Genomic DNA, 22751 nt, shown 5'->3' on the forward strand with positions numbered 1-22751 from the left:
CCCGCCACGTTCCATCGGCGATTTACTTCTACATGCTGGTCGAAGTGGAATTACTGCGTCGGGTAATTGAGCAATTCTACGTGCACTTACTTCTCGTGGTTTCTGCCGCGAATCTCTCCTTCGATCGTGCGTTATTAAAGGGAGACCATTGCACGATGCGAAATTTTCACCGTAACCGAAATAAACCGAACGAATAAGCGATTAGTCGTAGCGTGAATAACCGTGACTCTGTGCGAAAAATCGAAACTTTTCCGTGCGTTTCTCACTGAGAATCATGACGCTATGACGTGAAATGGCGGGCAATTTTATTATGTTACGAGTCAAGGGTAAACGAGTTCAGGAACGGCAGTTCTCGAACAAAGAAAACGGCGAGGAATCAGCGAGCGTGCGACTATAATGAATTAATCGTTGATTCTATAATCACAACTCTCAATATACATAGCTGTTAGTTTCTCAGCTGTTATATTTTCAGATCACGATGCTCGTGTCGGCATTTGACCCGACACGACCTACCTTTCGACGAGGAAAATATTCTCGGCTAATGAAATCATCGTTACGCGACAGTACGCTGATTTGTGCAATTTTCGAACGGTTAACGGTAGTTGTAACATCCTTGCTATAAACAATCGTCTCTACGACGATTTATACCGTTCCCTATGAGCTATATGGTCGTGCATAAAGTTTTATGATAATCGTAGGTCGTTGGTAACTGGTTAGAAGAAACATGCTCCAACACCCGCGTGAGATCGCTCGTACACGCTAAACTTGGTAACGTTGGACGAGCGAAGGTGTCGAGAGCGGATAAAGCGAGAAACGGCGATCTAGCTCGCTTGCTTCCGAGTTAGTTCGTTTTCACTTGTCATAGTTTCGAGAAACGCATTCCGTGTGTCGATGCGAGGCGATTTATTATACAATATATCGTACGATTTGTGATACGAGAGTAACTCGCGTTGCGTCGTTCATGATTTTTGCGAAGCTAAAAAGGGTATAATTGGTGATGACCGGCGTATCGGTAAACATCCGATAGACTTCGTAGAAACGATGTTTACGTAAAATGCAGATTGCACTCCGAGAAAGCGACTCTTTTTTTTCCCGCTTTCGTTGTCCGCAGATGACTGGCTGGCTGGCTGTTTGCTGGCAGACAGATTCCTCGGCACTTCGCCGAAACGCAGCCTCATGGTGGTGCATTAAGAAATGACTTTGCCACCTGACCAGGTAGGCAACATCCATAAGTCGACCGTAAAGAGTTACCACGGAAGCTCGTTAGGCCGTGCATAAATTTCGTAGCTTACTGTCGCGAAATTCTTACAGGAGAAAGTGCCACCATCCGAAGTTACAACCCTTCGTAAACCAACCGTGTTCGTCGACCGGGAAAGGGAATGACCCTGCAAAGAAACGACGTCGATATCTCGGAACGCGGCGCGCAAATGATTCCGTTCTTCGATCTTGAAGAAACAATTTCGCCTCTCTCTCTCTCTCTCTCACTCACTCACTCACTCTATGTATCTCGGGCGAGTTTTAAATGGTAATGAAGTCATCGCAGTCAGTCAGACTGATAAGGGAGGCCACGCGTCAAGAAGTGTAACAAACGTCGATGATGCACAAAACGATTTCGCGAATCATTAATCTGCCAGGCGATTATTATCATATTTGTGTCTACGGGCTGAAAGTCCTGTAATCTATATACGTATACACTGATTACTGCAAGAGGAAAATTAGTTGTCTCGAGAGAATAGAAAGAAAACTACGCCTGAAAGTATAGGAAGTAGAGAAAGAGTTGACTTTTTCGCGGCAAAGATTAACATTAGTAATGAGTCTATTTATGTAATTTCACTGGCCATGAAGGATGCAGTGCGATTCTTGCTTGGGAAGAACGATGATTCATATACATCGCTGCCTAACCACAGAAAGAAGCCGCATGCATCCACTTAATGAATCAACGAAAATGGACCCAATTCCGACGAATTGTAGGCCAACCTCGATCGACCCAATCTTTGCACGAGTTTCTCGAGGTTCCACTGACTCGCGATCAGCCTTAATAATATTATTTAAGTTTAACTTAACGTGGAAATCCATGAGGATTCAGCAGAAGAAGATGAGATCGCTTTCAGAGGAATTTTTTATGGAATACTCTTCAGCCAGAATGGCATCGATCGCGATCGTGCACGATAGCGCGAGTCCAGTCTACGTGAAAGCGAGTGACGAATATCAGGTTCGAATCCAAAGGGCCTATTCTGGAATGATCGATTTTATCGCATCTTTCGTATCATCGATCTTATTACCGGCTGGCTTGGCTTCGAATCGTCGTTCAAAACGAGGAAATCCGCGAAAATATGACAAATAGCAATCGTCGTATTTGACGAGAGTGGAATTAAAAACGATGCGATGCGTCAACTTCCAGCGGTTGTCAAATTATATTGCCTCGTCAAATGACGCTGTGTCATAAAATAAATACATCGCGGAATCTGGGTTTCGCGTGTTGCGTGAAACTGCCGGACCTCGCTAAATCGGTGACTCACGAATTTCGCCAGCAAGTTCGGTTTGAATTACAGAATACTAGCCTCTCGACCGACTCGAACATGCATAGGCTAATTGATTCCTGGAAGCTCGTCTGCAACGAGAATTGTCTCAGAGCAGATGCTGTATGTACCGCCGAATATGTAAGGATTTGTATATCGAGGATTGGATAGTTTCCAAAATCGAGTGCACGTAAGCCTCCAGTTATTTAACATCTCATTCGTAATACAATGCGAGGTGACTAAACCTCTGCTACTTTTGTCATGCAAAACTAATTTACGCATCAATATTCTACCTCGAGGGGCTCGATTAATTCGCCAGAATTGATATGCCATTTGGTAAACGCGACGAGCGGGCGATATTCAAATTTCGAGGTGCGTCAAACCGCGAATGTATCATCGAAGAATTGGGCAGCGTTCCAGGTCAGACGGACTTCGATTACATTATTAGCCATGGATATTGTGTACCGCATCTTCTGCAATGAATCGGTCGTTGGTTCCATGGGGTCTGATAACATCGATCTGAAATTAACCACGACCGGGTCATACAGCTGTCGAGTACTATTATCGAATTCAGGTCATTCTCGTGTCCACTTGGAGTATTTCCAACATCGCGTATTCTAGTGCTGATGCGCCGATAAAATCCAAGAATATGCCGCTGCTGTCCTCGCGAGCCAAACTCGTAGTATCCGCGCCTATATCTAATTCTATACAAAAACGAGCATACAGGTGGCTCAGCCTAAACGCAATCGGTTAACAATCTCTTGCTACGTAGAAATTCAATTTCACTGGATGTCTTGTAACTTATATTCCTAGTCCCCGGTCTCGATAATAATTAGGATGGTCCATCCGTGGACGTTAATATTGTTTACACTATCGATCCATTCCGAAGGCTGGAGGCGATCGGCTTGTCGGAGATTTCCATTAAATCTCCAGTGGAAACAGCTTCGAAGTAATTTCGTTTGGCACGAGATACACGCGAAAGGAACACGATCGGTTAAATAATACGTTACCACCTTCGAGATTTCCGCCTATACAGGGATGAAGTCATTATAAAAAGCCCTAGCTCGAGTCACGGATCGACCATCTAAAGTGGTTATAAGAAAGAAAGAACGCTTGTTTACCTTAACGGAACCTTAATGGGGTTGCTGTTATCATCGCTCGCCGAACCATTAAGGTTCCCGTACGCACAAGCCTGGGCGCCACGTAGTCTGCACTTTCTCGGTATCGTTCGAGCATAATTTTCCGTCAGATCTTATGCAGCGATCTTGCAAAGCCGCGTCCTTCCAAGAAAATCGAGGGTTCGTGAAAAACATGCAGCCGTTTTTCGGTCGAGGGGCAGATTATGACGCTCGATTTCACGTGACGTCCTATTCTCCAGACGGATTAAGAGAATCCGTTGGAATTAAGAATCTTTTCGAAGAAGAACGTTAAACGAACGTTAAACCGGCTCGTTTCTGCGCTGTTCGGGAATTTCTATGGCGATCACGTTCCATTCACGAAGCACCGAAGTAGCCACCGGCTCCTCGGTCGAAGAATTAACTCTGAAAATGCCTGTTTACGAGACAAAATACCCGTGGAATGACAATACTCCGAAATCCCGTGAGGATCGTAGAGTACGGCGGCCTAATCGCGGTCTCTTCGTAATATGCAGTCAAGTTGCTAAATCACGAGCCCGTGACAAACTTTCGGTGCGTATATTACGTGCGTATAATTTATGCAACGCGTACATGTTTCCACGATCGTATTCTAGATTCATCTAATCCTCGGAAGAAAACTCTCGCATGCCACTGTAGTGTATTCATGAAATTCGGAGAATGAAAGTGGCGATGCGTGCAGCGCGCTGACTCTCTGGCCGTGAACGATCTCGTATAATCTTGGGTGGTCGCCCCCCCTCGTGTGTTTGCCATAAAGGAGCTTTATGCTCGAGGCAGAACCGCGAGAAACGTCTGGTTCGGTTGTTCCCGTAAAATTAATCGTTCGATTCGCCTTCCTAATTCGCTCGCCTGTACACACATTCCTCCGTTTCGTTCTGGTTGCCGTTCGAAATTCTTCGAGATGCTACCTACGCCCATCGTTCGACGACCAACGTCACATCGATATTTTTATGCAGACTGTGTAACTTGCGATATTCGGCGTGGAATTCAACCGCGCTCGTTCAAAGAGACATTTTACTTTTCGATTTTTCTGATGAAGCGGCATTCCCGAGACGACCTACCATGGCGTCTTGGCCGCTGTAACACCGCGACGTGGGTGCCCTCCGAATTTACGACGGAAGGGCCATTTTCATTGGCCCTCGTTACCGCGGCATAGCTTCACTGTCGCCATCGATTCAAAGAACAGTGACAGTGAGATTTAGCGCTCCTAAATTGTCAACGCTGCTTAACAAGCGTTAATAGCGTCCGCTTGGTTGGCTGGGTTTTTTACCCTTTTAGCGCATTACCATCGATTCAGGAAGTAAACGAGTCAAGAGGAAAGCAACGCATGATCTAAGAAATTGGCCAGCTTTTCGAAGGAAGTTACGATAGCACGGAGGAATCTGGGGCACGCGAAAAGCGAGACAGACGGGGTCCGCTTTGCCGCCAACGTAAGTGTGATTTATTCGATTGACCGATCGTCTCGGCGGTAATTATCCTGTACAGCGCGATATATAAGCCAATTTATATCGCGCGACTCGTGAAGTGGTCGCGACTCGATGTAATTCGCGCAATTTGCGCGGCCTGATTAACTGCGCCTGTCGCTAATTACGATATATAAATGCGTACATTCGATAATTATGATATCGTACAACGGCCAGATATCGATAGGTGAACGTTCCTACGAGCGATTGGCGGCAGACAGATATCGCGGAAAATCGCGTAACGTCACAGAGGGAACCTGCACGCCCGAGATTACCAGATATCGCGGCAATAGCGACCTTTCTGTAATTGCGAGACATAACCGTTTGAGCGAACGCAACAGCCGCGTCGTCGAACGCACAATGTTGCGAACAAGAACGTTGACTTTATAAAAACAGTGAAATAGGTTGACAAAAAATCAATTGTAATAAGCGGTATGCGTTAGCGCGAATTAGTATTTCAACGCTCCGATTATGCTGGATAAATAAGAATCCGACGCGTTTGATTTCCGCTTGCAGGATATAATTAAACGTTACCGCTGGATTTGCGTAAACGAGCCGGACGCGGCGCCATCGGCAAAAGGAAGTACTGCTAGAAAACGCGAGGCAGTTACCGATGGAAACATGTACTCGAAGTATTAATCAAGGAAAATTATGCAAACGATGTTAAACGATACACGTGTAATAGCAATCGGAGGTAAAACAATTTTCATAATGGTTAAAATGCACGTAAACAACGATAGTTGCTCCTGCACGCATCGATTCCCATGGAATTTTCTCATTGGCGTCTCCACTGATAAACAAATCGTGCACGATCAACTTCTTCAAGAGTTGTTTGTTATTTTAATCAATTGTTACAAGGATCATTGATATCGGTTGATATTTACGAGAGTCGCTGGCGAATCGAACGGGACCGAATTTTACGTTCGAGGATCGGCCATGGTGAGCCATTCCCTTCGCCTCGTTTCGAGAAAATCAGTGAAGAAGCGACAAGCACCGAAAGCCGAGGCTCAAAGTACGAAGTCGAACGAGTTATTTGGGCAATCACCATGCGTGTCATCGTGGTGCAATTGATGACGCAATGACGTGCCGATGTTAACTCGCGCCAAGAGTATAAAGTTTACCCTTTCTATGTTTTCTCGGCGAGCGTTCGAGAGCCAGCGAGGCGACCGAGTACGCCAGAATGCGGCTTCCAGAAAACACGTGCTTCTTTTACCCAGTGGCCCGACATGTTTACATAGATGTTCTGCCGTCTGTTTGCTCATCGTATACCTTGACGCTACTTTACGATACTTGTACTTATGTGTTGGCACTCACGCCCAATATTTATGCAACGGCTCGATGACTTAAGCTTAAGATGCGGCTTTATCTCGCGCCGCTACGCATGATCCGATAATTTCAAGAGGAGCTTTGCGTCAATGGGCACAAATGCGATTGCGTTTAGAGAAGGCTGCTTCACTCATGATTGTCTCCATTTTTTCCACTCGTCTGTTATACGGACACTCGATCGCTCGAGATAATCATTCGTCGCGACTAATGAAACACCGCCGACTCGATCCTCAATCGTAATCATTCTGCATTGCGACTAACTCGATTTTATCTATTAGCGACAGGCAGCCAATTCCCGTTTTTTTCTTATCGATTACAATTAAAGGTCGCAAATGCGATGCCCATCTCATAAATAATTCATAATAATTCATTTATATTTCATATACAAGCGCCAGTTGAAGAGCGACGAGCTATCGCGTATCTATCGTTGATGTAATGGCTTATTTAATTGCATAGTCGATAGTCAAAGCGTCTAATTAGTTGCGCGTCCCCTGACACAAATCGCAATCGACAATTCAGTCGCTTCTCAGAGATTTAACGATTCTGGTATCCGTGAAAAACCTACCGATGCATCATTCATCGGTGGCTATCCCGTGCGAGTACAAACGCGGGTAATAAAACAGTTTCGTAACGAAAGATTGACTTCTCGCGTGGCGGCATAAACGTCTAAAGTCGTCGGGAAGGAAAAATACAAGCGTCAGGGATATTAGCTAACGGTAAACGTTGCAAAACTAATGTTAATCGAGGTGATCGTAGCCGGTACGTTTACCATTGGTTACTTGAATCATCCGTAAAAGTTTTGGATCGAAAAAAAATTCCCGATCGAGATCTGTCGCAGCACCCATGTGTACCTCTACTTAAGTCCCAACCATTCGCGTTAATTCGCTAAGGGGATCGTAAACGTTCGCAACTTCGGTCCATAAATCAACGGGTCGTTTCGCCAGTTAATTTTACCTTGGTCACGAATAACGACACCTGAAACTTGTGACAGAAATAAACGAAAGAAGAAAGTTCTTTGGCGAATCAAAGGAAATTTTAATAAGCGTACTTTTTTGTAATCGCAACGCGATGATCGAAAGGTAAGCGGCGACTCGATGAATCATTCGCGCGAATAAATTAGCTGGAACTACATGCGACAATCGCACCGTCTCCGAGCATTATTACACTCAATTAAATGCAACTACAGAATAGCGTATGAAACCCGATACACCTCGCACCCCGAAAGATTTAAATTCGCTCGTTACGCGACAATCAGCCGTACTCCATTCTCGCGAATATCTCGTTCTTCCTACGCGCCTCTAGCCTCCATAAATATGCAACCGAGAGACTCGCGAATAGTCAATGTGCGAGCGCCGCGCTAAAATTAATACTCGGTCGTGTGTGGTGTTCGCTAGATTGGCAGTCCGAGTCGGTCGATGGAATTTTACCTTTGACATTTGACATGGAACCACCTAGACAGTTCCATCTTCACGTTCCCATTACAAATTACGCTCTATCCACAGGCGGTCGCATCGATTAACCGTTTGGAGAAATAAGAATATCGCACGATCGACTGACAACTCGGCGAAGTCGACACGCGAAAATTAGCCATAAAGAAACGTGATTCTCGTCTTGAAACGTTCGATCAAAAAGTTCGATCGATTGTACAACGAAAATGGCAAGATATTAGGAAAATACGATACGCGTGTCGTGTTGTCTCTCAATCCTTTTTTGGTAATTTATGGAAATACAAATTGTCGAGATAATTTCACTCTCACGAGTCCTAAGGGACGTTTGCAATTATAAATAGTCGTCTAGCGAACCCCGTCGGAGACCGAGGCACGTGGCTAATTGGATATCACGACCGAATCGGCATGCGCAATTTGTATGTACGCGAAGACTAATTAACGAGTTAATTAACATCGAATTCGAGAGAAAGCACGTGACGATCGATGATTAAATTATGCGATTGCCAATCGTGCATCCTTTTGTCCATTCGACACGCACCAGCTGCGTTAATTGCGAGCCATCTTCGATGTTTGGCGGACGCGTGGCAAGCCATAGATCGAAAAGAAGAGAATCGAGGACAAATAAACGTTGATCGACTATTCGACGCCAGAGAAACGAACTGGCTGAGAAACGATGTTGCGTAACGCGGCAACGTCATCAACGAATTAACAGTTATGCTAATAACGATCCTTGAATAGACAATTCTCTATCGCGATCCTGTCGCGTTCCTGTCGCAACCAGCCGGCATCGGGTCTTTGCGTGATTTCCGATGGAATCCGGTTTATTTTCACTCAGCGAAGGAAACGGCGAGTTTCAAATAATGCAGCCGCTTCCTAGCGATGTTGGCAGGAAGTGGGTGGCTGGTCGGCATGGCGAGATTTTCACCGGAAAAGTCAACGAACTTTATCCCTAGCGAATGTTTGTTCCGCGGATGCTGATCGCGGTCGAATTTATCGCACGCGCGTGCATTCGCGCTCGTTAATGCCCTCACGATCTCCCTCAAACGTCACGTACTTCTGGGAACGAGGTTTTCACTCTATTATTATCGACGCGAACGATCAATGCAATGGACAGTTCTTTGCCACAAAACTAACTTTCTCGTAGATTCGGCGATTTAGTCACGTCCGCGTTAAGGCGGAAACGACACAGGCCAATTTATAACCTGAGTGAAGCGTTTGTGAGAATTATTATGGCAACTGCGACGCGTCGGTTCGTTATTATGCGTCGACCTCAAAGTGGCGAGACACGATACAGGCGTGGTAATAACGTTTCATTCCGTTTGTTCTTTCTCTCGCGTTGCACGTGTCTTTTTCACGCGGAACGTCGAGCTTCCTCTTTAAACAGTGCCCGATATACCGGGACAGCGTCTCTTGCGCGGTAATTAGTTCCTTTGTGATCCTATGTCAGTGTAGTATCCCCGAGGTTTCTCGAGAAGGCGTTAGGGCGAGGATACAGGTAGCTGGATGTTCGAACAGGTTTCTTCGATGATTTCATTGCGAATGTAGCGACACCGGAGAACATAATGCAACATTCATTTCCGCGTGAGCCCTCCTCCAGCCGTTGAATGTTGGTATTCGCTCGAAGCAACAGTTTCGTACCGCTTTCGCGCTCGTTTCTTCGAAGCGCGTATGCTCGCACGAATATTAATGACGCGAATTCGTTGATTCCCATTGATGTCATCGTTCCGACTGATTCACAAGCGAGGCGAACGCACGAGGAATTTCAGTAACGCAATGGCAAACGTCTGGCCGTTCTCCGATGCATCACGAGATACGTCGAGAATAAACGTCAGGCAAATATCGCATCGGCGGTGCTTGTCGCAAAAACGGACGGCGGAGCGTTTCATCAATTTCACCCATAGACTCTCTAATTCGATCCGACGTCCCGCGCGTTGCCGTGTCACGTTGTTTTGCCTCGATTTGCATGCCATGGAAGCCTTAGAAGCTGACAGCCTCGTTCCCGTACCGCTGTTCCAACACCGATGGCCAACTTAATTGCTTCATTGTATTACGCGGTTAAGCTTCATCCTTATCCTAGGCTTTTCTTCTCTGCATTAACGGAGAATTCGCTTCGTAGCTCGCACCATGATAATGCACAACTTCTTTTCTCTATACGCTTTGAACGTACTGCAAACGGATGCTTTCTCTCGTTTCTTCTTTATTCCGAAGCGCGTCTCGCAAACAAACAAATACAGCAAAGTGTCAGAGGTTTCTGCCTTCACAGTGCAATAATCGTGCACGCAACGAAGATAATTGCATCGGAGAATAATCCCGTGTTCCCGCATCGACGATTATCATAGCGGAACGCGAAACGATGTGCTGCGAATGAGCTGAAACCATTGGGGAAGTGCAACGACCCTCCTGTGTCACGGGCTCTCCAACTCAGTTTACTAACATTTGCCAACTAGATACCACGACAGTCGTCTATCTTCAGCCGCTGTTGCTATTTCGGCTACTATACGCACCCTATCACGAGCGACCGCGCTATTCTCCGCTACTCTTCCACAGGAAATCCCCGCTCTCCACCTTCGGATCTTCGTACTCCGATTTTGTCACGCACATCGCGTTCTCCGGGAAGAATCTCGGTTCTTATCGAGGCAAGTGCATAACTTATGCACGTCGCATCGTTGAATGTATTCCGAAGATACTTAAACTCGTAGAAGTTGCTTTTACGGAGCTGCGTCGTGGAGGAACGTTCCGAGGCATTGAAAGCCCGCGCCCGAGCCAATTGGTACGCGCGGCAGCGAATCCTTGATAAAAGAGCCTTCTTGGCGGGCAGAAATTTTTCGTGTCTACTTACGTTCTGAAGCCACCTTTTGTTGCGTCATGGCTTCGCGCGCGCGCGATTAGTCACGGGATATTTCCGAACCGCTGAAAAGGAGTAGCTTTTATCCGCCGGATCGGGTTTAGGCCGGTACTCATTGAGCTGTTAGACTGGAAGGATCGCTGGTTGTATTCAGACTTCGATTAAAATCGCCGTTGACCTATCTATAAATAAACGGTGACCGAACGATTTGACGAGAAAACCGATAAAATTCAAATCCGATAATGCACGCAGTTCGACTCAGTTCTAGCACGATCAATCGCCAATTGCAAGTTCTTTCGTAACCGACGAAAGAAATGCGGAAGAAACGGGTCGTCGAAAGTCGAAGACTTTCCAGAATCGAACGATGGCCCGTTGGGTCGTAAAAAGAGTTTTTTCGACTTACAAATACACAAGGAAGCAAGTGCCGATTCGAAGGGACAAAGCGATCTTTGTGCGTAATTAGACGCAACCCGATGCCAGTGACATTTGGAGGAGAGGTCGAGAAGGTCCGACGACGTTAATCGTCGCCCATAGCCATGTAAGTGTCGTCAGGAGATCGAGAAGAAACCGGCAATTACGGCCGCCATAAAATACGCGTGGGGAAAGGTGCGTGGAACGAAACGCAGCGTGTAACTCAGCTTCGAAGAGCCGGGATCGCGGAACAATGCGCCTTCGGCTTCGATTATCTTAATTATCTTCTCACGCCCCTGCGGTATAAATTGTGGAGTTGGACACCTGCTCGCTGATATCCCCGTGTTGCGACAATGCGTTCAGCCAGTGCGTGGATCAACGATTTTGCGTTTACCGTCATAGATAAAGATCGAGAGGCAGCCAGTGTTATTATACCACTGTCTGCCGATATTTATCTCATAGCCATCGTATAAATTACGTTCGTATGACCGGTCAATTGGATCGTTTGATCGACATTCCTATCGATCGACAAACGTCATCGTTGCATTGTTTCGGTTAAACAAGAACGAACTATCGCCCTATCCATTAAATTTCGATAGATCACTCGCATCGTAGTGCGTGCAGCTATATCCGCGTACCGCTGCCGGCACACGTGCTGCCACGTTAACATCGTTCAAGATCATGTCGGAGCAAACGTGTTCCGCTGTTTAATGCGTTGCCGCGTTGTCCGCGCATCTACCAGAGATGCCGCGTACACGCACCGATACGACCGCTTGAAACTGGTCTACCAAGCGCGAGTTTCTCCGCGGGGAATCCAGCAGAAGTTCACGCGAATAACGGGTCCTCGGTATTAGTTATGCATCGCGCGGCATTGTTTTACAATTGCACGCGTCTAGGGGAGATCTTGTACCTTTTTTCCCGAACAATAGCACACCACGGCAATGAGATCGTTGCTGAGCGGAGGAGCGAAAGTCTCACATGCTACACGCCACTCGGCGATCGCGTCCCGACCTTATTTTCTTATCGAGGATCGTCGGCTCTATTAATCGGCGCAAGTACAAGGTAGCCGATAAAAATTCTCGAAAAGGAAGAGGAATCACGGGTCAAGTCGGAGCTTTGGCGACTTGGACGATCGAATACAAGCGTGGCATCGATGGAACAGATCGCGATTACATCTCGCTAATTGCTCGTTCCGGTGGCGCGAGGGGCGCGGAAAATTGCTAGCCAGGCAACTGTAATTCCCGGCGGAATCGATAGATAACCGCGAAGCATTCGATAAAGACCCGATCGTGGTACTAATTGCAACAGTTTCTCTAAATGGTCGTGCTCGAGCTGACGATTAGGATTAACGGCTCCGCTGATTTAAGGCGCGTCGTATTGCTTCCTTCATCAATTGTTCCGAGACTATGTGGCCGCGAAGGAGGAAACGAAGTAACGATCCTCGCTCGATAAATCATACGCGCGTCGCGTGCACCGCGCGAGTTCGCCCGGTTTTCTGACGGACACGGCTGCACCACCTTGAAGAAAAGGACACCACGGTCGTGCGAGTTTCTTCCCGTTACGCGATCGATGAATAATTTACACCACTGGCACGACGACGATCGAGATCAACGATGGAAGTTTTTCGAATGCATTAACGACGCTTATGGCGCATCGTCGCGGCTGCACCCGTCTCCGCTCGCACGTCCCGCGTCCCGCGCCCGCGGTTTATACGCGAAATTACGCGAGGAAAGGCGGCGAATATCCGTTGTGAATCGCACTGGCCTGCGTGCAATGGATAACGGCCGAGAGATGATGTCGTGGAGCAGTGGGATAAAAATAGTTGACCCGCTTGAAAATGCACGCTATCGACTCGAAAGCGCGCGCTCATCGAACGATCAGTTATGCGTCCTCCTCGCGATCGTCGAATTCGTCGAAGCAGTCTCGGAACGCAGCCTACACGTTGCATCTGTGTCGAGCGTGAGCCGCGTCAACTCGAAATGAATATTAATCGGGAGACGCGGAACGTTCAAAACGCACCGGCTCTCTTTGCATATACGATACATTGTTAATCAGAAACAGTAACGACGATATTATCATCGACTTCTCTTACATATTGTAACTACGTTTTCTCGAAATTGCAAGTTTGTTTTGTACGCGTGAGACTTATTATGGCAGGTTGCATCGACGCGCTCGATCGTCATCACTTAAAATACAATTGTGGAACAAATCGTAATTTATCGCGATCAAGATCATGAGTGTATTCGCTTTAACGAAATGATCCTTAGAGCGGCAAAGCGATGCGAAGTGGCAAACGAGATTACGCGAGACGTATTTTTGCTCTGACTTTCTCTCCTAGTGTCTTCTGTGTCAAACAAACACGCTCCGATCGCTGGTCCGTTCGTTAAGACGATCGAGCGCGTGTTGATTTTTACAGCGCACTAATGAAATCGTAAACTCGCAACTCGTTAGAAATCGCAGTCACAGACTCTTCTCTAATCTCGTTATTAACGTGAATTTTACCGCGATGATTTCCCGTTACCGCTAATAGGTGTTCCGCGTCCGATCGTTCCGCGACAGGATGAATGGACTGACCCTATTTGGCCCGAGGAACGAGTTCTTTCAATGAAAACCACCTTGTATGAACGGATCCACCTCTCCTCTGACCCTCGTCTCTCGCGACTTGTCTCTTCGTCCGGTACGAGAAACTCAATGCGAGCCAGCAACAAAAATACTACGCTATTCCCTGGCGTTCATTCAGCTCTCTCGTACCTGTATATCGGGATACGTTTTTTCTTCGTGACCTCGGAAATACATCGTGCTGTTCAGTAGCAAACGATCCTTTCAAGCAATTCAGAAGATTTAATAATATTCAACCTCGCAAGAAGCAATAGAGACAGCAGGGACAAAACTCTCTCGAGTACGCCCTCGAACTTGACAAAAACATGTTTCTCACAAGCGATGACGTTCCTTTAGTTCCTCGTATCAATATTATGCAAGCCGCATTGGCTGCTAAGAGCATAGTTTAACGAAGCATTTTGAAAAGATCAAGGCGCGAAGTTGTAACCGTTTCGAACGAACGTGAAAGACAAAATGCTTCCTGGCTGAATAAAGCTTTGCGCGAGACAAAATGGCTCGGAGCTCCACGCCCCGGAATGCGAACGCGTTCAGTTAATTAAACATGGACAAGGCGAATTGTCGATGGTCCTCGGTATCGCCACTTGCACCCGTGCGTTACGTGGCGTGTGTTGACGCGTCATTGAAATACTGCACGGTTCAGTAGCCGCCATTGGCACGATGGCGATCTAGATTAGCTGGATCAGCTCACGGCTCGATCGTTTACTTAGGGCTTAGATCGTTAGATCTGTTCGACCCGTCACGTCGTTTCTATCTAAGGATCGGATTTTCGAAACGATTATCATTGATATGCAAATACTTATGGATGATCGCAGACACGAAAGCAATCGCGTGGCGTTCTTCGATCTGGTAATTTGCAGCGTCCGACACGACCATTGTCCTCGGAAAGATCTATTCCCCGATACACATGACGGTCCTGCAATAGATTTATCGTAATGGCTGTCAGAGGAGCACGGAAAAATAAATTTCCAAGCATTTATTTATCTTGAAGACTTTCTAAGGAGTGTCGACGGCTGGATACCGCGTTCTGTAAGGCGTGAATACGAGATGATGTCATACAGGCGTTGCACCTTCTCCCTATTAACGGTCAGCAACTGTGCGTCGGAGAACTTCCAGATGATCTCATTGGTTAGCGCAAATGAACGATGTCAAAGGGCACGCTACTTGATTCATTCGTTCGATCTGTTCCCCGCCGAGGATGCTTGAACTTTCAGCCTCGGCGGTTTTCCATTTTCATTGTTCCTATTATCCGCGTTAATCGCGAGAGCGATCGCAGAAGCACGAAAGAGATAGACCGAAGGAGAAGCCGCGGTCGGAGACCCCGTGGAATTTGGCATCCCGGTTCCGTCTCCGAGATCTATGAGCGTATTTCGTCAGCTCTGGGACGTTGACCGAACCCTTCGTGGTACACCGAATACGTCTTTGTCAAGAAAGGTCTCTCGAAATATTTCCAAGAGCAACAAGTTCCCTAATAACGCAAAACATTTCCAGTCAAAGGGTGGAGTTTATTTTGGAATCCGGACCTGGGAACTGTAGATCGCCGACTAAACTGCCAGTGACAATCGTTTATACGACGTTTACATGCAATGTAAATGAATATTAGGTACGATGCTAATCTCGTTTCAACGATTAATCGATGCGAAACATTTGCAGGAGACAGTCGAACGTGAAAGACGAAAATCACGGAACGAACGATCGAAAGTGGTTCGGGTTGATCGGTTACGTGCACTCGCTAGTTGGTTCGCGGGTTGGTCACACGAATCGCCCGTAAAGGAGAAGAAAGAGCGAAAAGGAGAGAAAGAGAAATGGAGAACGGGTAGACATCGATCATAAATTATCTATGAATCGCGCGGTTGCGAGCCTGTGACTAACGCTCGAATCGACCGATTGCCGTGGAGAGCTGCAAACCATCCTTTCTGATTCATCTTTTGCAATTAAAATTCCGCGTACCGTCGCCTCGTGGCACGCAGAATGAAAGAAAAAATATGTCCTGGCTGCTAGGAAGCGGCTGATGGAAAAAAGCCGTTTGACAAGCACATCCGGCGAGAGGCACGTACACGAAGAATCGAGTTTCACGCGACGAAACCGATGCATCGCCATTATACATTCGACGCGTCCTACTAATTTCACAGTTGTCGCGCGGAACGCATCGCTCGGACAGCTGTGCAAAATGCCGCACCAGGCCAGTGCCTGATAAATTTCATAATCGTGTCGATCGTCGCTCGAACGAATCGAGACGCCCAAACCGAAGCGAGCGAAGCAATCGATCGACTTCGAAAATATTGTTTTCACGGAGATATTCAAATAGGTCGTGGCAAGAAGGTTGCGTTCGGGGGACGTGTTTCCGTTCGAATATCGCCATTTGAATATCAAATTCTAAATGGTGGAACAATTGTCGGTAACGCGCCGAGTCACCGCGTTACGTCATGAATTTTTTTCCTCGTCGTTGATCGTGCCTAATTTTCATCTTCAGGGTCATGCTTCAACATCGAGAGATAAGCTAACGCGCGACCATCTTCTCCCCGCGCTAATTGGAACGCAACCAGACGTCGCTCGTATAATCTTCCCATTCTGGAGCACGTGCGTCGCTTGTCAACTAAATCATAACCAAATGTTTGTGTTGCGATCACTGCCGAAAATTGTTCGTGCCAAAAGAGTGGTATTTCCGTCGATCGATCGTCGAAGATATCGCTGGTCGCTTTTGCCAAGTAAAACCGTGAAGAAACGACTGTTCAAAGTTTGATCTCAAGACGCATCTTTTTGCAAGACCACCAGCCGCATCGCGAGCGCTTTCACGTGTTTGGAACCAAGCCAAAATTTTGCTTTAGTAAGAACTCGGATTTTTGTTGACGCGCTCGGTAAAAATATTCAAGGAGTTTTCGAACACAGTTGAACGTTTCCGTTCCGATCTGTCGGCTGTTATCATAATTAATGCGCGCGAAATAAAATTACCAAGAAAGAACGTCCAAATATTTGTCGGGGGATTTGAAAGCAGTTAAAAAACACGTCACAACCAAACAGTATTTCGATGGTATGGAAACGACCGTTCGTTACGGATACCCAGAACATCGATAAATCACTTGTCCCGAGTACGATAAGACAGCTTGTAGAGGCTGCGATGAATACCGATCTAGTCGTGATAACGACGCTCGTCGACTCGCCGACAAAAATGTTCCACTAATGATTCCACTATGACGGGCTATTAGACATATGACGCGCGGAATGAGGAACAATCAGTCGTTTGATCTTTCGTTGCCTATTACAAATCGATTATCGTTAACAAGCAACGATAATATCGACGATTAATAAGATCTGGTAACATATTCGGAAATAATTGTGAACGCTTCGTCGTGCGAGGAAACTGAGAAAATCTTAAAACATTGATTCTCTAGTTCAATAGACGGTTTACGCCCATTTGGTGGTTCGATAACGCGTTCGCACGGACGAATCCAACTGCTGCGAGTATCATCCGACAATTAAGGTGCCCATTGGTGTCTCGAGCAATTGTCATTCATATCGATTAGTTGCAATGGGCGCGAATCCATTCCTAGAAGTTACGGCAACGCATTATCAATGACGATCGTAGTCGGTTTATGGTCTCCCATGTTCAATGCCAACGACTCGCGGTGGCAGACAGCCTGGCAGCCAGGCGATCCCTTTCTTGGAACGATGAACCTGCGATTTGTATGAGGATCACACACCGAGTTGCCCGTGCCTTCGCATCCACCGCTTTGGTACCTTTCTACATTTTTTCCTGCTATTTTTCTCTCTTTCTTTCTCCATTTCTCTCTATCCGTCTCTTCGTAGTTAAAAATACCGCCGGAAAGACTGACGGGAAGGTTCGCTCGGCTTTACGCTCGTTACTACGAAAATCGATCTGCGAATATTATTTCCACCGGCGCGGCGTGGCGGATGCGTTAAAAAACTTTATTAACGACTGGTCTGCTGGCCGTCCTTGGTTCGCCCCAGGTTCCAATTTCGATTAACCATTGACGTCAACCTCGGATATAAATCGAGACATCTTTGCCAAGAGTGATTCGATATCGGGCGTAAACGGTCGGTAAAAGACGACATCTTGGCAAAAGCGAATATCAAGCAAAATTAGAATGGCCGTTGATGGATAAAGGCAGACTTCCTGTTCGTTTTTGCAAGAACACCGGCCCTCGTGAACGACGCTCTTACCACAAAAATATGTAACCGAGATTTCCATAATGTAAATGACTGGCTTCTTCCATTAATTACGGCAGCTCTAAGCGGACCCACCAGACTAGGATTATTGGGTGGTCCAGCGGTGGTACGATGCCTGGACCCGATATTTAATAACAGGAGGTGCAGCCGTACCGCAGCAATGGTTCTTAACGTTTGCCGTGCCGCGTAAGCTACGTTTAAGGGCGTTTAAAATATTTCTTTTCTCTCTCGTTTACACCTCGAAGACCTTTTGCTCCGAGCCAATTTGTAACCGCATTTACTGTTCGGCAAGCAATACAAATTGCGTTGTTCCGTTGTTCGAAACCGAGCTCTTTACTGCCAACATAGTCGGTTGTACGATCTTCGCAGGATAAATACGCTCTATGGCATTGTAAATTTTTCAGTAGACACTTACGCGTGTTTCCGGTGGCCGTTGCACAACTCTCCTTCGAACAAGTAACGGGTAGCGCCGATACTAATAACCATACGACACCGGTCGATTCGTTTTACGTGCCCTCCGCTTCACCCACGAAACGCGAACAAATCGAACAGCTCTCGTGGACACCGGAGATCGAATCTTGTACTCGCGCGATGTAATCGTCTGCGCTGTTTTTCTGAAAGTCGTGCCAACACACCGTGATCTTTTTATAAGGGATACACGCGACTAATATTTTATAGCGGCGCGAAGACAATGCACGATAATGCACTTAACGACTGTGCTCGTTCCTGTAGCCAGCTGGCGTGCATATAAACCAACTTGATCTCTCTTCGTGATCTCTGCACCGTTTCCATCGGCCCGAAAGAATTTTCCATTAAATCGGTCGTTTGCCCGTCGTGAACGTTTCGATCGCGATGTTCGCCCGCGTAAATCAATCGTCGGAATTTTAGAAGCCGACTAACGATAAATCGTCGAAAACGTACACGCGATACGCGCGTAGATCGTCGGTTCCGTAACTCGTAATCGATTAATCATCGGCGGGCCCCTTGAGAAATGGCATTCGTTTGAAAGAAAAACGCGTATGGTCTAGTTTATAATGGTAAAACGGGACGGTGTTATCGGCGTTGGCAACGCGTTGCCAACTGTTTCGACGATGAGTGGCGAAATCCTGTAGCGCAGCTAACCGGTTAATACGGAATAAACAGCGTATCGACAGCCTCGGAATTTTTATCGTGAATTTTCACGATCTGTGACTCGCAACGATGGTCGTGCGAAGATCAGGACCCGCTTGCGCATTCGGTGACCCTTGACACTCGGCCACGACGCGCCATCGTAAAACGCGGACGTTCAATTCTCCGAAATTGATTCTCCTTTTTACCGTCGTTTATCGCTACCGCTCACCATTGAATTTAATTATTATTCTCCGACACCGACTGATATCTAATCGCAGGCGCACGCGATAGTACTCGCATTTACTCATCTGTGTACATAACAAAGTTCGACGAGAAGAGAAAACCGCGGACACCGTCGAACACGAAAAACTTTTCGATTTATAGATCTTGAAAGGTTTCGCGGGAACCGGTGGGCGAGAGATAGAAAAGCGAAATTCAGAAAGCGCGATGTCGATGGACTTTAAATTTGGCCCAAAGCCGACCTCTTTCCGACCCTGAATCCTTTGAAATCGTTAACGATAGTGCATCGACCGAATTTATTAGCGACCTAATCCGCTTCTTGCGATACGAGATCAAAGAGAAGGGAAGACTCGTATATTTAATCTTGTTCATACGGCAAGGGAGCTTTGAGATGCTTGCGAACAAAATATCGTTATACCGATCGAAGCGGCCAAGGTTTTTTCCCAACGTAAATGGATTTCTTTCATAAAGTAACGTTCGACGATGAGAAACGCACAACCAAGAGAGATCGTACGCGAATAAATGTCGCGACGCGAACAGACAGGAGTCGCGTTTGTAATTGCGATAACAACGTCATTATTCACCGTTTCGAAACGAGCTGCCCGAGGAAATCAATCTTTTCTCATCGTTCGTAAAACATTCTTTAAAGTGAATTACGCGTGTATCCGCACTACTAGCAGATACACACGATCAAAGGAACGCGACGATAACCATTGTTGCATAACGAACGATACATCGGTTTTCGAGTAATTGGACACATTGTGAGCACGTTGGGTGTCGGACAAGTTAATTCCAGCCGCCTTTTGTCCGGTTACTGATAAATTATTTCGATTTTTAGTCCCGCGACCTCCAGCCACCGCTATCAGATCGAACCCGCTCGCCAAGGGATAAGTGAAAACAGACGGTCGTTTCTTTGCCTCGGGACCGTTTCTATTCAATTACCCGTTACCTCTACACGTAGTAGAGATTTAAAGGACAATGTCCGATACGGTAGGAACGATAATAAGATAACAACGTAGGACGGGTTCGAGATTCGGGCGTGAAATTTCGCGTAACTCGGGTTTAATCGTGGAAAAAAGTCTCGCGAAGATCTGGTATATCGACGGGATGCGTGTTTTTGTTGCAGCGTAATCGGTGCCGGAGCTGGCGGCACGGCCCTAAAAAAGCGCGTTTGAATGGGATCTCGAGTGTGGCATAAAACGAAAGGCACGCGAAAAAGAAACGGCAGACTACCACGAGTTTCGAGTGTTCATCGACGAGAGGCTCGCAGCTCGCAGCTGGCAGCCACGCGAAGTGTCGACGGTAAACCAAGCATCCACGGAGAAATTCTGCCCGGATTGTACGTGCACACGCGCGCGATCGCAGGGATTGTTTCTATTAAGCGGCTCGAGATCAAAGCATCCAGATGTTGCAAACTGCGATTAAGTAGACCTCTGTTCTCCTTCCGGACAGTTTTCGTTCGTGCGGCGAATGGCGCGTCGCGATGAGATGCAAATTCGCTTATTAACCTTATCGCCGGGCAAAAATCTCGCGGACCAGCTGCAGGGGAGTGTTGGCCCACCCACGATTCAGAAAACGATCACGAAACTGCGATTAATTTTTTTGGATTTCTTCACCGCTAGCACGAGCTATCGCGCCAGCGAATCTTAGATAGTATTTCATCACGAATATTTCAGCTAAAAATTCATCAAGATTTCTTTCTTCGTTCAGGACTACGCCGAGGACGAGGACGAAGACGAAACTCCGGCCACGACCACCTCGTCAACGACGACCACCACCACCACGACCACCACGACTACCACTACCACTACACCAAAGCCTGTGGTTACCCAGAATTACGATTACCGGGATCCGAGAACGTATGAGGGTGGGACAGGGGCGCAGTACAACGGCTACCAATCGAAAAGTGACTACCCGTCGATGTCGGCGCACAGCGTTCACAAGTGGCAGTCTCTGGGTACTCGAGAGAGCGTCAAAGAAACCAGAAGCAACATGCAGCAATACAATAAGAATGGGAAGAGTAAGTTGGCTTCGATCTATGCGACGTACATGCTTCGATGGCTGAATGGAAAAAAAAAGACATACAGAGAATTCTGATCGCGTAGAGAAAAACCTTGTCTCGATAGCCGTGCCGTAATCGAAATTCCATCCTGTCGATTTATGCAAATATTTGCAGGGCGCCCTCCAAACTGCACCTGTCTGCTCTCTTTCTCTTATAGCTGTATCGTTATTAATCGTTATTAAATCGACGATGGTGGTCTCGTAGCTATATATCTCGTCAACACGATACTTCAACCTCGCTACCAATTATTTCTCCAACATAAATATCAGACAAAAAGCGAATGACTTTCTCGTTAATTACGGCCGACGACTAAAAATTAATAAATACAGTGCGATGTACAGGAAACGTACGTAAATATCGTCATCGTCGAATAAACCGAGACGACAAGACTAATCTTTTTGCATCGCGTATTTACCTTCCGCGCGCTTATTAGAAACTTTACGTTTTCGTTTGTTCTCTTAAAGACGGTTTAGCTTCTCGAGCAATCTTTTGCAAGTGGCCCTTCCTTCTCGATCGACGGTTTCTATCACGCGAAGCAACGCTCGATCGTAACGGCAACCTATCAATATGCAAATTAATGATGACGACTGCGCCGTAACCACCGTGATTGCAGCAACTTCAACCGCCCTTCGTTCGGGTTCTCTGGCGTATTACACGGGTTGTATACTCCCCCCCTGACCCCTCTGCTATTACCTGTTAATTCATATCGAGCCGCTCGAATCAATTTACCGCGCTTCAGACACGCCGTCTACCAATGCTTGCTCGATCCTCATTGTTGCTCGTTCTCGGTAAGTTCTGTTGCAGGGCAGCATCGCATTGCGAATTAAATGTAACTTTTTGCAACGATCGTATTCGCCGCGACAAATCAAGGCCACGATAATTCGGACTAAGACAACCTCGTTTGAAACGGAGCGGTCGCGCGAAAGAGAATCAATCTGGCTGGCGGAAAAATCAAGGACAATCAGATCTAATCCCTTTCTCTTATAATACATTCCAGAATACGTTTGAATACAGGATGTTCGACGAGCGAGCATACTTTAGCTTCCCTGACGGTCGTGCCTCTATTGTAAACGCGCCGATATAATCTCGTGTCAGTGCAGCCGTGGCGAGAATAACGCCTACGTTCGAAATTAGCATAAAGCCAGATCGCCGACGAAGATTAAACCAAAGAAAATAATCTCCGCCAGGAGACATTTCCGAAACTTCTCCCTCGAGTCGTTTTATTTACACTTCCGCGCCACGCGTCGTCATTCCGCTCGTACGTATGTATATCGCTCGCGACGAATATCATTATGTTTGTATTACTAGTTGCAATTTTCCTGCTCTTTCCTCTCCAGTCAAATTGCCATTTTCGTTTTCCCTCGCTGCC

At 46.7% G+C, this 22751-nt stretch overlaps 1 protein-coding gene across 1 annotated transcript in view; it reads left to right on the forward strand.

Moving 5' to 3' along the window:
• Positions 1–22751, forward strand: part of LOC117212363 — a 59786-nt gene that overhangs the window by 4668 nt on the left and 32367 nt on the right. The window contains exon 2 of the mRNA XM_033457140.1: positions 21031–21340. Within this exon, the coding sequence (XP_033313031.1) occupies positions 21031–21340 (310 nt within the window). The remainder of the gene's footprint in view (positions 1–21030; positions 21341–22751) is intronic.

Source organism: Bombus bifarius, unplaced genomic scaffold (assembly GCF_011952205.1).
Source record: "Bombus bifarius isolate JDL3187 unplaced genomic scaffold, Bbif_JDL3187 scf7180000008288, whole genome shotgun sequence".
NCBI lineage: Eukaryota > Metazoa > Arthropoda > Insecta > Hymenoptera > Apidae > Bombus > Bombus bifarius.